This window comes from Aethalodelphis obliquidens, unplaced genomic scaffold (assembly GCF_003676395.1).
Source record: "Aethalodelphis obliquidens isolate GAN/ISIS:26980383/991018 unplaced genomic scaffold, ASM367639v1 scaffold3, whole genome shotgun sequence".
Classification (NCBI taxonomy): Eukaryota; Metazoa; Chordata; class Mammalia; order Artiodactyla; family Delphinidae; genus Aethalodelphis; species Aethalodelphis obliquidens.
In genome coordinates this window covers 18,303,430-18,320,276 of record NW_020837947.1, presented here as the reverse complement: position 1 = coordinate 18,320,276, position 16,847 = coordinate 18,303,430, and the positions used below count along the sequence as shown (strand labels likewise).

At 35.4% G+C, this 16,847-nt stretch overlaps 1 protein-coding gene and 1 long non-coding RNA gene across 6 annotated transcripts in view; one reads left to right on the top strand and one right to left on the bottom strand.

The window, feature by feature from the left end:
- Positions 1–16,847, bottom strand: part of LOC113608080 (uncharacterized) — a 134,393-nt gene that overhangs the window by 42,610 nt on the left and 74,936 nt on the right. Inside the window, exon 2 of the long non-coding RNA XR_003428208.1 lies at positions 10,641–10,794. This is a non-coding gene — a long non-coding RNA (uncharacterized LOC113608080). The remainder of the gene's footprint in view (positions 1–10,640; positions 10,795–16,847) is intronic.
- Positions 1–16,847, top strand: part of ADGB (androglobin) — a 134,031-nt gene that overhangs the window by 82,166 nt on the left and 35,018 nt on the right. For all 5 annotated transcript variants that reach the window (XM_027083903.1, XM_027083894.1, XM_027083921.1 and 2 more), the window contains 3 exons: positions 4,061–4,195; positions 4,742–4,895; positions 10,667–10,854. In XM_027083903.1, the coding sequence (XP_026939704.1) occupies positions 4,061–4,195; positions 4,742–4,895; positions 10,667–10,854 (477 nt within the window). The remainder of the gene's footprint in view (positions 1–4,060; positions 4,196–4,741; positions 4,896–10,666; positions 10,855–16,847) is intronic.

Genomic DNA, 16,847 nt, shown 5'->3' with positions numbered 1-16,847 from the left:
ATATATATATATATATATATATATATATATATATATATATATATATAAAAGAAGCAGACCACTTGGTGATGTAGGAGCTAGCAGACCAAATCTCTAAAGGTAAGTATTATGGAAATGCCCAAGAAAATAAAGGTTAAAGAAAGAGAAAATAAATTAAAAGTCTAGATTAATAAAACACAGTTAAATGGAAATTACATAAATAAGATTTTTAACAACTGAAATTTTTAAAACTTTTTAATTAGTTAACAGCAGATCAGGAAGAATAGAGGAAGAGATTAGTGAAATGGGAGATAGGTCAATAGAAAAATAGTGGAGAATAAGGAAAGAGCTAAGGGACATGGGGAACATGCTTAGACAGTCTAATATTTGTATCATTATAGTCCCAGAATGAAAAAAGATAATAGCTGATAAATTTCCAAAACTGATAAAATACATCAACCCATATTTTCAAGAGACTCTGCATGCACACTCCATGCAGGAAGGACACGAAGAGAACCATACCCAGGCTCATCGTAGTCAAATTGCTGAAAACCAAAGGCCAAAAGAAAAACCTTCAAAGTAACCAGAGAAATAAGACACACTATTTTCAAAGGACAATCACACTAAGAGCCATATGTACGAGTAAATTCTTAACCTTAGCAATGCAAAACGCAGAAGTTGGGTAATAAGCTTTAAAGAGTTCTAAGGTTCTAGCATTATTGCAGAAATGGTAAAAGTAATAATCTAGATGAAACACTGGTAGGGCAAGGATACATAATACATTCGCTAGCAATATGCTAATGGATCCACAAGTGAATTTAAGAAATAAGATTAATCTTATACATATTCCAGAGAACAGAAAAAAAGAGGAGACATTTACCAACTCATAACCTTGATTTAAAAAACTCAACAAGGACAGTAAAAAAAAGTGAAATTGCAAACCAAATGCCCTCGTGAAATTAGATGAAAAAGTGTAATAAAATATTAGCAAATCAAACTCAGAATTATATTAAAAGAATAATACCTTATAACCAAGTGGCTCTCCCAATCTAAGATGTGTAATAGTGGTTTAACATTAGGAAATTCATCAATTTGGCGCATTAACAGGGAAAAGGAACAAATCACTCGGTTCTCTGGCTAGGTTCAGAAAAAAACATTTGAAAAAATTTAACAAAAATTCAAAAATTTTAAATTTTTTAGCAAACTAGGATTAGAGAAGACTTTCCTTAATATGTTATGGTATCTACTATTTTTAAGCAATTACTACAAACATGATTAGTGGTGAAATTTTGAAAGCTTTTTCTTAAGTTTGAGAATGAGACAAAGACACCTGACCAAACACTTCTATTCAAGATAGTCCTGGAATTTTGTGAAGGGCAAAAAGGCAATAAAGCAAAATAAAATCACTAGAGTTTGAAGGGAAGAAATAAAACTACTGTTTACAGGCAACATGGTTATATATGTAGAAAATGCCAGAAAACCTACATGAATTTATTAGAATTAATGAGAAAATTAAAGAAAAGTTTCTGGATACACGGTCAAAATGAAATAACGATTGGACTTATATTTATAAGCAAGAGACAAACAGAAAATTATGCATGTAAACATATAAACCTAAAGTTAATGAAAAAATTTCATGATGAGCCAAATGTCAAAATTTTTAATCTGGAAAAAATCCAAATTTGTATTTTCCCAACCCTGAGAGTGAGTACCTCACTCACCTCACCCAAGTCCTGACCTGTGGATACTGCTATCACCTGATAATTCAGCTTGATTAAACTTTTGCTCCAGAAGCCTGTTTTCTAAAACGGGTACTCTTCTGCCTAAGACCCCAATTGTTTGGACAGACACAGAGAGCATGAAGAACCTCCTTCTCCAAACTGCTTCAACATTGTGAGGAAGATTTCTGGCCCAGAAATTACACCTAATTTTCATGCAAATGGAGTGCTAAAATCATGTGTTGCCCTATTAGGGACTCAGGTCAGTTCACTATGGAGGTGTATTTGAAACACAGGCATAACTCCTTCAGGGAGCTGGCTTTCCTCTCCATGTGTTCCTTCTACCATAGCCAAGAGCATTTCCCAGAAAGAAACTCAGCGAATATCCAATGCAGATATTGGCCATGCTCTTTCAATAGTTTGAGTTGCACACCCCAATCTATTGAACGGATGAAACTCACAAGTCTCACCCATCTTTAAACTTAAATGTCAGGAGCATCCAAAGCTACCTCCTCATCCTAGAAGGCATTAATTACACGGTCAAAAGCACATCTTTTAGTATAAGACCTAATGCTAACCCCATTTCTACTAATTATCAGATGTGTGACCCGGGGTAAGTTTCTTATCCTCTCTGAACATAAAATTAAGTTTTTTTCATCTGTAATATAAGGATAATAATATCTACTTCATTCCTTTATAAAGCTGAAAAGATAAATTAAGGTAATCCTGGAAAATTATTTAGCACAATGCTACAGACTGAGCCATTACACAACATTAGCTATTATAAATATTGCTATTATTAGTAGTAGTACATGAGTAACTTTGAGGTCCTTGAGCCTAGCCTTGCATTCTCAGACCTGTAGGGGCACAACTTCAACAGTTGACTTTGGGCAAGGCTCAGTTTTCCAATATAACTTTCTCTCTGTCCTAGGATGCAAAGTTAAAACTAAATCTTTTGATTATGTCAGGGATCTCTCTCTATGGGTCATTTAAGATATTCCACATGGTACATCAGGATTTTGATGGTCCTATACTCATTAGAATTTCCTGAGGTATATGAAAAATAGTAGAACGTGTGATGGAAACAGTGACAGTCTGGAAGGCCTTTAAATTGCACCCTTCTCTTAGAATCGTGGTGGGACCCACGATTGCACTCAGTTCCCTATGTGGCCTGCTTAGTTCCTGTACTGGCTCAGCCAGCTCCTGCACTTAGACTCAGCCAGCCCCCATATGATTGACAGGGGTACTCTGCATTGACTGACCATCACCTCATACTTCCTAGTGAGGGTGATCAGGTTATTTATCAACCAAACTGGGACACTTTGACAGGGAATGAGGGAGCACTATTAATAATGATGCCAGGGATATGAGCCTACACCAGGACTGCCCCAGAAGAATCAGAATATATAATTGCCCTGGTCTTTGTTCTTGTCATTATTTTGAAAAGCTTTTAAAAATCCTTCCGAATATAAACCTGTCATTTTCCTCCCACCACCAAAGACCAGTGATCAAATGGAGCATGTGAATCCTATCCTCTGTGAGGATCTCTATGGCTCTGCTTCCCCGTGACAGTACAGTTGAGCCATCCACCTTCTGGAAGCCAAGAGCACCTCTAGCTCTGTCTAGACCTCTAACAGAGAACCATTCCTATGGCCATTATAGCTTCTGTCCCAGCTAATACCCAAGACATTGTATAAAAGACCTGAGATTCCTGGTGCTACTGAGGCTGGGTCCGGTTCCTGGCAGAGTGGGAGGTACAGGACCTGGAGGATCTCTCTCATCACTTCCATCGTGTTCTGGAATATGCCACAGGCTTCCAGGGGTCAAACATGGAGAAACCTCAGTTGCACCAGAAATCATGTAGAAGGAAAACTCTGGCACTCTCCCCTTGTTTGTGGCCTCTATTTTCAGGGGTTTTTTTAGTCTTTTTTTCCAAATCCATTCCTCACTTTAAACTCCATTCTAGTATTGAGTCTCCAGTCAACCCCAGACCTTCAGTGGCTTCCACCCAGTTTTATTGCTAGTTTGCCTGCTTCTAGTTTCATCACCCTTATAGGTTGAACTTTCGTGCTGATTTCCCATCTATAAATTTCAGTTACTCCTCAGATCATGAATTAGGTTCTCTCTTGACTAAGAACTTCAAATAACTTTGGGCACCTTTGATAGACATCATGGTTAATCTGGAATGGGCTCTCCTGCTTTGGTGCCGTGCACCACGAGCCCCCATTTGATGAAGGACTCAATCTAGCCAACAATGTACTATGATATTTTATGCTGTTTTTTTGCCTATTTCTTTTTTGTAAATAGAATTTATTTTAAAAGTTGTTTTGCCATTGGTACTTAAATTATTTTTACATTTTTAGACTAATGTTTAAAAGTAAGTGCAAGTCTATGGAATCTTATCCATGCTATCAAGATGAAGAAACTAAGACTGCTTTTGCTGACTACACTGTGACTTACGCAGACCAGCCACCAAATACTTGGTTTATAGTATTCAGGTGAGGCTATCACATTGGCAAGTAATATCACTCTTAAGTGGCATGAAATATTCATATATACAGAGCTTTCTTTATGAATCTTTATGATAGTAGTAAAAGTATTAATATGAACGTTTAAGTTGCTTTCAGAAGTTAGTTAAAATTTCTTCCATATCTGCTATGCATAAATGAGATATTATAGAAATTTTTATTCATGTTTCTTTAAACAAAATATGAAGACTATGAAGTGTTGTTAGATCTTTTTATGAGTATGGTAAACATAATAAAATAAATTGAGACGCTTTCCGTATATAAATAAATTTACTCATTTTGAAGCAACAGCCTATTAGGTAAGAGTCACAAACTACTTATAAATGGGATTTCTTAAAAGGTTTGCATCTGCATGACAAAATAGTGTATCAACAAGAATTTTAAAGGAAAACAGTATGCATGCTTTTAAGTTATTTGCAACTTTAAACTTATGTTTTTATTTCTTAGCATCAAACCTAATTTCAAACTTTCTTTATGATTCATGTCAAGGGAAAGTTCATGCTTTTGTAATTACAGAGAAACATTTTTGGTTCCTCAAGATATGACTTTGGTTCCCAAAGTATATACTACACTTCCAGTCTGTATGCTCCACGTTGTTAATAATGACACCATGGAACAAGTGCCAAAGGTATTCCAAAAAGTGGTGCCTTATCTTTATACTAAGAATAAGGTAGGTGTAAAATTTATTCTCCTCATATGATAGAATAGCAGTGAGAAGTCAGCACCCTGAGAGGTTCCAACAGAAGGTAGAACAGATGTGTTTTCAATCTACATAACAGAGGAATAGGGTCCTGGTCTTTCTCCATGGAAGTCCCATGTATTTGACAGCAAAAGGTAATTAATGCGAGTGCTAGAACATTCACCTTTTAGCCCTCCTTCTTATCTTTTATCCAAAGAAAATATGACAAAAGGAAAAGTTAGAAATTCTCATTATTAAAATCATAAAATCATACAAACCCTTAAAATGAAAATGGAGGTAAAGAGCACATTTATTCCTATCCCTAAACCAAACCAAAGCAGCAGGTTTTCTCAGTTTCCCAGTGGGTTTTTTATTCTATTCCTAAACATGTCAGAAGATTGTGATTACACAGCCACTCACCATCCCAGCAGCCCCAGTCTTTTCCAGGGCTACCCAGATTCCTTCAAGAATAGACACTCTTGGCACATTACTCCTGCTGAATACAGACCCTGATGGTTGATGTCCACGCAAATCATGTTACTTCTCTATTTACCTGAACCTCATTTTTGTGTTTCCAGTCATTCCTTCTAAGAGGGAAGCACGATAAAAGCTAGTGTATACTTGCACTGTAAATCAGATCTCCTGTAGCTCTGATGTTCCATTCTCTAGCTGTATGGCTTTGAACCTCTTTATTTTTCTCTTCGAGCTGTGGTTGTGACTGACTTCTATGGTTCTATGCATTATTTTGTATAAATTTAGACATATCTACCTGATGAATACTGGTTTATAGGAATAAAAGATATAGAATATCATTCCTTAAAAGAACTCGATAATTCTTTTGAGTTATTTTAAGAATTTTTAAAAATAAGACTTTATTTTTTAGAGTCAGCAAAATTGAGAGGAAAGTACAGAGATAGCCCTTATACCCTCTTCTCCCCCACATGCACAGCCTTCCTCATTATCAACATCCCCTACCAGAGTGGTGCATTTGTTACAGTTGCTCATTTTACATTGACACATCATCATCACACAAAGTCCATAGTTTACATTATGGTTCGCTGTTTGTACCTGTGTTGTACCTTCTATGGGTTTAGACAAATGTAAAATGACATGCATCCATTATTATGAGATCATGCAGAGTATTTTTACTGCCCTAATAATCCTCTGTGTTCCACTTATTTATCCACCCACCCCAAGCCCTGCCAACCACTGATCCTCTTACTATCTCCATAGTTTGTTTTTTTGTCTTTTCCAAAATGTCATAAAGTTGGAATCATATAGTACATAAGAAAACTTTTCAGATTGGCTTCCTTCACTTTAAAACTTGCATTTAAGCTTTCTTCGTGTCTTTTAATGGCTAATAGCTCATTTATTTTTAACGCTGAATAATATTTCATGTCTGGATATACCACCGTTTATTTATCCATTCACCTACTGTAGAACACCTTGGCTGCTTCCAAGTTTTGGCAATCATGAACAAAGTGTGCATGTTTTTGTATGGACATAAGTTTTTAACTCCTTTGGGTAAATAACAAGAAGCATAATTTCTGGATCATATAGTGAGAAACCGCCAAACTGTTTAGTTTTGTAAGAAACCACCAAACTGGCCTCCAAAATGTCTGTAACGTTTTTCATTCCTGCAGCAATATATGAGAGCTCCCATTGCTCCATACCCTCCTCAGCATCTGGTGTTGTCAGTGTTCTGGATTTTGGCCATTTTAATACCTGTGTAGTGTTATTTCATTGTTGTTTTAGTTTCTCTGATGTCATATGATGTGGAGCATCTTTTCGTATGCTTATTTGCCATCTATATTTCTTCTTTGATGAGGTGTCTGTTAAAATATTTGGCCCATTTTTAAATCAGGTTGTTAGTTTTCTTATTATTGAGTTTTAAAAGTTTTTGTATATTTGGGAAACAGTCCTTTATCATATGTGTCTTTTGCAAATATTTTTTCCCAGTCTATGGCTTGTCTTCTCATTTTCTTGACATGTTCTTTGACAGAGCAAAAGTTTTTAATTTTAATAAAGTCCAGCTTCATTAAAATTCATGGATCCAGTTTCGTGGACCATGCCTTTTTTGTTGGATCTGGAAAGTCATTGCCATACCCAAGAGATTCCTAGGCTTTCTCTTATGTTACCCTCTAAGAGTTTTATAGTTTTGTATTTTACATTTTGGTCTGTAATCCGTTTGGAGTTAATTTTTGTGAAGGGTGAGGGTCTGTGTCTAGATTCTCTTTTTTGCTTTGGGTGTCCAGTTTTTCCAGCACCATTTGTTGAAAAGACTGTTTTTGATCCATTGTATTGCCGTTGCTCTTTTGTCAAAGATCCGTTCACTATATTTATGTGGGTCTATTTCTGGGTCTATTCTATTCCATTGATCTGTATGTCTGTTACTTTGTCAAAATGACACTGTCTTAATGATGGCAGCTTTATAGCGAGTCTTAAAGTCGATTAGTTTCAGTTCTCCAACTTTGTTTTTCTTTTTCAGTATTGTGTTGGTTATTCTTGGTCTTCTCCATATAAACCTTACAACCAGTTTGTTGGTATCCATAAAATAGCATGCTGAGATTTTGATTGAGATTGCATTAAATTTATAGATCAAGTTGGAAATAACTGAAATATTCACAGTGTTGATTCTTCCTATCCAGGAACATAGAATATCTCTTCATTTTTTAGTTCTCCTTTGACTTTGTTCATCAGAGTTTTATAATTTTTTTCATACACATTTTGTACATATTTTGTTAGATTTATATCTAAGTATTTCAGTTTTGTGGTTGCTAATGTAATTTGTTTTTAATTTCAAATTCTACTTGTTCACTGTTAAACTATTTTAGAGATTTTAGGATTTTAGGAAACTTTTTAAAAATCAGGGCAATTAAATTTTTCATGAAATCATTTAATCCATTTATATCTATACATAGAGGTGTGTGGCTGTGTATCACTATTGTTAAAACTTTATATTTTACTAATGAGTTTTTATACTATTTCATTATAATTTAAAAACTCTTATTAAAAGCTTATCATTTTTTTCTATTTTTCATGATACAAATTTTCTCAATAATGCAGTCTGGTTTTACTAAATTTGAAGATATTATCAAATTGTAAACTGGACTTGAATCATTTTTAGTTTGTATTAAATTTTGCACATTTACTTCACATTTACATTTTATTAGAAAATCTGATAGACAATATTTTTGTGTGCAGTTATGTATATTTGGAGTTATATACTTAAATGTAATTTTTAAAAACTCAAAGCCTGTGCACCAATATGTTATTTTTCTCATTGCTTTGAAAGAGTATTTATATTTCAATTAAAAATAGAAGAATTTGCCAATAAAAGACAATTTCTGTACATCAAACAGGTACTCAAAAACTGAATTTATTTGACCCTAATATAATTTGACCCTCCATACAACTCCCTTTTGCACTATATTTATTCTCCCTTATGTCCTAGTAAATAGCAATTTATTAAAAATTATAGCTTGGGAAATTTATTGATAAACCTTGCCTCTCTCCAGCAGAATATCTTGGGTTAAACCAAACACTATAAGAGATAACTAGTTCTTTGTTAACAAACTTGTCTTCACACCAGGAACAATTGATGGGTTATTTTTATAATGTCTGTTTGTCAAGTTTGGCCTAGATTTCCTTTTGAATATAAAAATTTATTTCATCTGTGATTGGAAATCAAAAGTCCCAAAGATCCATATGAAAAAGATGATATCATTCAAAGGGAGACTCTATCAAGATCATAGATGTCATTAAATTCTAGAGATGAGCTCTTTACTTCACTAGATAAGTATACTAATATTAATATATTAGCCACTGATACTTAATTTTTGTAGCGATCTTTAAGGATATTTAGTTGAACCACATAAGAATCTGATTCTTGTTTATATCTAGCATATAAATTTTGGGTTTGGTTTGGGTTTTGTTTAGTAACCCCAGTGAAGACTTCCCTTTCTAGACTAAACTTGAATTTGGGGGGTAGCTTTAAATGACACATTTTGAGTCAGTATGCAGAAAAACACTCTATCTCCATTTAACTATTATTTCTAAACTGTAAATTTAGGATTGCAACAAGCATAGCCATTCCCTCTGTCAAATACCTCCTTCTTCTAACCTCTCACTGTGGGTCTTTTTAGAATAAAATAGAATGAGGAGGAGAATATAGAGCTGTATGAATACAAGAATAGCTTCAGTCATTCTTCTTGTAGTATGGTTTTCCTTTCGTCACAATTCTTGATCTTTGAACATTTCTCCAAATTATCTAAGTCTCCTCTAAAATGTAGTTCCCAGAACTAAATGCAGCCTCTAAAGGGAATTCCAACCCATCTGAAGGAGGATCATTACTCCATTGTTTTGTAGCCCATGTCTGCATTCGCATTTTGGCACTTGCCAGGCATTTGACACATATGTAGCCTATTTTAGGTCAACTTTTTCTAACATATGTCCACAGAACTAGTGTCTAAGGTTAAAAAAAAATAAAAACACCTGGTTACACAGTTAATCCTTTAGAATTGTTTGACATATATTTTTTCATAATTTTTCAAAGACCATAACCTGTGATTTGAAATACTTATCTATGAGGTTTCTCAGTACTCAGTACTCGATTATGTTACTCTTCTATTACAGAGTCTTGAGGTCGGTTTAGAGTCACCAGGTCCTCTCAAAATCCTATCACTGGTTTAGCTTTAGACTTTCACTTACCAATATCTATCCTACCATTTTATAAACTTTTATTCCTCTCAAAACTGTTCTCTGAGTCTAGACAAACACAAAATCAGAGTCATGTAATTTTATTTTGCTTCTTTAATAGATTACTACCACAAGCCCAAATAATAACAAAAACAGCAATAAATCTGCACTTTCCTGATAAAAACACTTTAGCATACATGATTTATCTTCCTTTTCTTCTTGCCCCAAACGTAATGTCAAAGGTCCTCATGGGTGTTGCAATTCTGATCTTATTACAGGTTTTGGAATTTTGGTTAACATTCCTAGGTGTTTTTTGCAATGTTATGAATTCATTCTGTCTTGTGTATCTCTAATTTTTGTTCCTAAAAATCTAGACACATTGGAGAGCTTCCTCTGCATCAGAGAGCAACTGGAATACAAATCTATATTCTTCTGTCTTGTTAGAAATGTATGGAATTATAAACTCAGAATTACTTTGAACTTTTGTCTGTTAGCACTTTCCCAGGTTCCTTAACTGCTTCTTTTCTCCAACCTAAAGAGCTCATCTCCAGGCTCACATCTGGGTTCCATGGAACCAGATCTGCTGCTAATTTGATAGCTTTACCTGCTAATGGTCATCCTAAGGGCACTACATTTCCATAAACTCTTCTGCCTTTTTCATCTCATATTTAGAAAGATGATACTGAGAAGACAGGGAAATCAAGTAGGAAGCTATTGGGCTAATCCAGGATGATATAATGATAAAAATCTGCCTTAGGAAGCATTAGGAGAATTAGCAGGAAATGTAGTAATCATCTACCACAGTTAAGCACTTTTTTTTTTGTAGCTAGGGAACCATACAAACAAAAGTGTTGGAGTTTTCCATTTTCTCCAAAAACATGTAAGATAGCAATTTTTGAGAGGGATTTCAAAACATGCTAGTGATTTGTTGATTATCAATAGATTTTAGGATCTTTATGTATATTAAGATAATAAAGACTTTTAATACTGTGAAATCATCTATTGTACCTTTGAGAGACTAGTGACAATGTCACTTACTTCTGTGTAATTCTTTTTTCCTGTAGAAAGGATATACATTCGTGGCTGAAGCATATACTGGTGATGTGTATGTAACATCCTCACGATGGAAAATGCGCCTCATTGGTTCTTATCATCCACTCCCATGTCTGTCTCGAGATCCTCCATGTAATACCTTTACCATAAAGGAAATCAGAGATTACTACATACCCAATGATAAGAAAATTGTATTCAGGTATGTGACAGAAAGGAAATGCATTCCTTTGAAAATATTAATAATTTTTGTATTAAATAATTGATTTTAAATTTAAATATTTTATTTTAAATATTAATATTACCAAAATCAATAAATTTTCTGTAAAATCCTGGGTGAATTTTGAACTTCACTTTTATACTCTTTTGGAAACAACACAGAGAGTAATGTGATTATATAAATGTTATATAAGATCAAGCCTATGTTGCACATAATGGTTTCTTAGTCCTCATCGTATTTGACTTTCATTGAACATCCTAACACTCTTCCCTCTTTTTACTCTCTCCTCATTCTGTTCCATCTCTAACTCTTCTCTTGTGTAGGTTTCTCCTTATCTGCCAACTCATCCTTCTTTTCATACATATTTATATATTCTCCATAAATAGCCTCATCATGGACTCCACTCTCTTTCATTAATCAGCCCTTCTGATTCTCATTCCCTCATACCTCTCATCTCTATGCCCTCCTCTTTATTCTCAATGTCCTCCACTACTTCAGGGCCTCATTATATTTTGTCTATAAAAATGCTGTGTCCATGTCTCCATTATATTCACTCTTCATTTTTAACTATTTCTCTGTCTCTCTCACCTTATTCATTTACATATCCATCCTTTACTACCAGAGTAGTTATCTTTCTAACAAACACATTTAAATATGTGATTTCCCGTCTTTAAAATTTTGGACAAATTTCCATTGGCTGTAAAGTAAAATCCAAACCACAAACACTCCTGCCTAGCCTCCCAACACACTGTGCACTCTCTTGATGGAGCTATGGACCAACTCCTGACATATTTGTGATGTGATTTTATCTTGCCCATGCCTTTCCTCTTATCTTGTTATATTCTGTCTCCATTTTTCCACCTAGCAAAATTTATCACTTTTAAGGATCAGTTTCAAGAGTCAAATCTTTTATACCCAAACCTCCAAATATAACTAGTTAGTCCTGGTCGTGTTTCTATAGTCTTTGGTTCTTTCTAAGAATGTGACATATCAAATTTTATCTGGTTAATTTCACATCCACCTCCATGAGAATTAACATTTATTGGAGGCAGGAACCATGTCTTATCAATACAGGACGTATTGATATATGCCTGACACGTAGTTCGCCTTCATTAAATATTGTTAAATGTTCATTAAATGAGTTGTTAGAATACTTGTCTTCTCTTTTCATATATTTTTTCTATGCAGAAAGTTTGGCAAATATGTTATTAAGGAAATAAAAATCACACATAACCTAGAAACTATCATTGTTAGTATTCTATTGTATTTTCTTAGAATGTTTTTTCTATTCACAGTTTAACATTATTAAAATCATAACATAATTAAAGTTTTATAATCTGACTTTTTACTTAACATTATAGTGTTAACATTTCCCAATACCATTAAGACATTTTGTGAACTCTTTTTCATGATTATCTAATAATTATTCATATGAATATACAAGTTTTTTGGTTATTGGTTATTCCCTGTTGTTACAAATTTCCTTTTCTACTTTTTCTATAGTATTAATAGAGATATGATGGGCATATTTTATTGTAAATATTAAAGAAAATTTCTGATTATTGTCTAAAGATTTATTGTTTTAAGGAGATTAAATATTTTAAAGAAACCATACATATTGGTAAATTGGTTTTCAAAAGTAAAACCCAAGTCTTTTTGACAGTATAGGCACAAATAATAATTCATTGTATTCTGGCTGATTTTTCTCTATAATTAATATTTATTTGCTCCTTAAAACCTTTATCCCTTTAACAAACATGCTCACATTTTTTGCAAAGAAAGATAATCAACAACAAAACTAAATTACAGAACAATATATACAGTATATCCCAAGTATATTTTCTTTTTTTTCCTAATATCTTTATTGGAGTATAATTGCTTTACAATGGTGTGTTAGTTTCTGCTTTATAACAAAGTGAATCAGTTATATATATATGTTCCCATATCTCTTCCCTCTTGCGTCTCCCTCCCTCCCACCCTCCTTATGCCACCCCTCTAGGTGGTCACAACGCACTGAGCAGACCTCCCTGTGCTATGCGGCTGCTTCCCACTAGCTATTTTACATTTGGTAGTGTATATATGTCCATGCCATTCTCTCACTTTGTCACAGCTTACCCTTCCCCCTCCCCATATCCTCAAGTCCATTCTCTAGTAGGTCTGTGTCTTTATTCCCGTCTTGCCCCTAGGTTCTTCATGACATTTTTTTTCTTAGATTCCATATATATGTGTTAGTATACGGTATTTGTTTTTTTCTTTCTGACTCTGTATGACAGACTCTACGTCCATCTACTGCACTACAAATAACTCAATTTCATTTCTTTTTATGGCTGAGTAATATTCCATTGTATATATGTGCCACATCTTCTTTATCCACTCATCTGTTGATGGACACTTAGGTTGCTTCCATGTCTGGCTATTGTAAATAGAGCTGCAATGAACATTTTGGTACATGACTATTTTTGAATTATGGTTTTCTCAGGGTATATGCCCAGTAGTGGGATTGCTGGGTCATATGGTAGTTCTATTTTTAGTTTTTTAAGGAAACTCCATACTGTTCTCCATAGTGGCTGTATCAATTTACATTCCCACCAACAGTGCAAGAGGGTTCCCTTTTTTCCACACCCTCTCCAGCATTTATTGTTTCTAGATTTTTTGATGATGGCCATTCTGAGCGGTGTGAGATGATATCTCATTGTAGTTTTGATTTGCATTTCTCTACTGATTAGTGATGTTGAGCATTCTTTCATGTGTTTGTTGGCAATCTATATATCTTCTTTGGAGAAGTGTCTATTGAGGTCTTCTGCCCATTTTTGGATTGGGTTGTTTGTTTTTTTTGATATTGAGCTGCATGAGCTGCTTGTAAATTTTGGAGATTAATCCTTTGTCAGTTGCTTCATTTGCAAATATTTTCTCCCATTCTGAGGGTTGTCTTTTGGTCTTGTTTATGGTTTCCTTTGCTGTGCAAAAGCTTTGAAGTTTCATTAGGTCCCATTTGTTTATTTTTGTTTTTATTTCCATTTCTCTAGGAGGTGGGTCAAAAAGGATCGTGCTGTGATTTATGTCATAGAGTGTTCTGCCTATGTTTTCCTCTAAGAGTTTGATAGTGTCTGGCCTTACATTTAGGTCTTTAATCCATTTTGAGTTTATCTTTGTGTATGGTGTTCCAAGTATATTTTCTTATGTTTATAGTTGTTTATATATTTTATATACAGGTAAAATTTTAGAGAAAATACTAAACAAAAGCACATAAACTGAGGGCAATAAAAGGGTTGAAGAATTCTCTTTTTAATCTATCTGCTTCTTGTAATATATCTGCATACTGCCTATTAGAAGAAAGCAAAAAAAAAAAAAAAAAAGGAGAGAAGGAAGGAAATGTGCCAGTAACTAAAAATAACAATTGTGATAAAGTATTTTAACTACTATGATAGGAAACCATTGTATCACACAGCAGGGCCAGTATTAGACTCAGTGATATTGAACCCAATACCTAAATTAGTCATAGCAGCTGGTCCTAAATCTGTCAGGATGAGTTGAGAGGAAGGTGAGGAGAGAACTGCTTGACTAGCACATGTAAAAATTCAGAAATTAGAGAGAATATGACCTTTTCAGTATGATCTTTGTTTTGTTTGCAAAATGGGGTTCTAGGGTGCTATAGCAAGAAGTAAGATCCAGAGGTTGGCAGGGCCCTTTCCTGAAGGGCCTCAAGGCAAGAAGAGATTCAGATTTTACCATAGAGGCACTGAGATGCTTTGGAGGATTTTAAGCAAAATGGCATTAATAGACTGTGTTAAAACATTATGTCTGCAACTATGAATTGAAAAAGTACTCTAAATATAATTTCTAAGAACAGAAAAAATGTTAGAACCTTATTGTTATGAAATTATATGTAATCATAAAAGGTACAAAACATGAAAAAAAAAGGAAAAAAAGCTCACTCGGAAGACTGCAGTGTGTTGTATGGATGAAGGGAAACATAACTGGAGACAGGGAAACCAGCCACGTAGAAGTTGCAGAATAACCCAGGTGTGTGATCATGGCAAGTGAAATAAGTCAGTGTATTTGTTTACCAAGGCTGCCATAACAAAGGCCCACAAACTGGCAACGTAGGTAGCTTACACAACAGAAATCCTGACTGCCACAAGTCTGAGATCAAAGTGCCAGCTGGACTGATTCCTACTGAGGGCTGAGAGGGAGAAGATACTCCATGCTTTCTGCTAGCTTCTAGGGGGTTCTAGTCATTGGCATTCTTTGACTCATAGATTTATCACCCTGGTCTTTCTGTTCCTCTTCACGCACCATTCTCCCTGTGTCTCTCTGTCTCCAAACTTCCCCTTTTCATAAGGACCTCATTTTAACTTGATTATCTCTGGGAGATAATCTCTCTAAGAATGGTGACATTGTGAGGGGCTGGGGGTTAGGACTCCAGCATGTTTTTGAGGGGGACACAATTTAACCCATAACAGGCAGTGACAATGAATCTAGAGGAACGAGAAAGGATTTTAAGGTACCAAGGAAGTAAAATTGAGAGCGTTGGTTGATTGGGGTTTGACTTGGGGAACTGTTGGACAGTAAGTGTCATTTACTTAGTTAGAGGTTACAGGAAGAGAACCCCATTGGCTGGTTGGGCAACAGAAAGACAATAAATTCTTTTTTTCTTTTTTTAAAATTTTTTTGGCTGCACTGAGCCTTCCTTGCTGCATGCGGGCTTTCTCTATTTGCGGTGAGCGGGGGCTACTCTTCGTTCCAGTGTGCGGGCTTCTCATTGAGGTGGCTTCTCTTGTTGCAGAGCACAGGCTCTAGGCACACAGGCTTCAGTAGTTGCAGCACATAAGCTCAGTAGTTGCAGCAAGAGGACCCTAGAGTGCGCAGGCTTCAGTAGTTGTGGTGCACGGGCTTAGCTGCTCTGTGGCATGTGGGATCTTCCCGGACCAGGGGTCGAACCCGTGTCCCCTGCATTGGCAGGCGGATTCTTAACCACTGTGCCACCAAGGAAGTCCTAAGTCATTTTTAGGTGTTAAACATGGTAGGCCAGTGAAATGTCCAAGGGATACTGCATAGGGGAGTCGGGCTGGAGACACAGATTTGGAACTCATTATGCTGTTTCTGCCCATGAAGTGCCCAGGAAAGTTTGTACAAAGAGAGTCAGATCCAGGACAGAATATTAAGATTCTCTGATATGTATCAGTGAATGTCAGTGTGAGAGAAGTCTAAAAGTAGCACCTCTGAAATAGGAGGTACAAAAGTTATTATGCTCATGGAGAAAAGTTTTTGAAGAAAGAGAAAATGAGGGTTGATTCGACTTTGTCAGATTCTCCTAACAGTTCAGGAAGATGAGAACTGAGGTTTCTATAGGGTGGTGACAAGGTGCTTGACACCATGGCAAGAGCAAGTTTAGCACCTTGGTTGGGGGCAGAGTGGAGCGCTGTGAGCGAGTGGGAGGTGATGAGCCAAGGACAGTGGAAGTTGACAACTCTCCTTAGATTGTTAGCTGGGGAATAAAATAGAGCCGAGACTGGTCAACAGGGCTGATTGAAGATTTTTTTTTTTTGGTTTGTTTTTTGTTTTGTTTTGATCTGTCTTTCAGTGGGTGAGAACTGCACAGGTACAAAAGCCAATATCAAGGAGAAATAAAGTGGGGAAATTTAAGATAAGGAAGAGAGAAGATAGAAAAGCAAGTTTCTAGAGAAATTGAAAGTTTATAGGGTCCTGAACATTTGCAAAGATTCACCTAAAGTAGGAAAGAACCTCAACAAAACAAGAAACCTCTTAGACTGCATTAAGGGAGGAGTTGGGAAGGAATTAGACTGCACATTTCCAGTCTTTTTTGTAAGAGGTTCCCAACCGGCTTGGTTAAAGGGTGAGAGCACAAGCGACAGGTACTACTTCTGACTTCTCTGTATTTTTGTGAAAGAAAATACTGTTAACAGTATTTAACAAACGCTGTTAACAGTGAGGTTTTGAAAGCTACTGCCGGT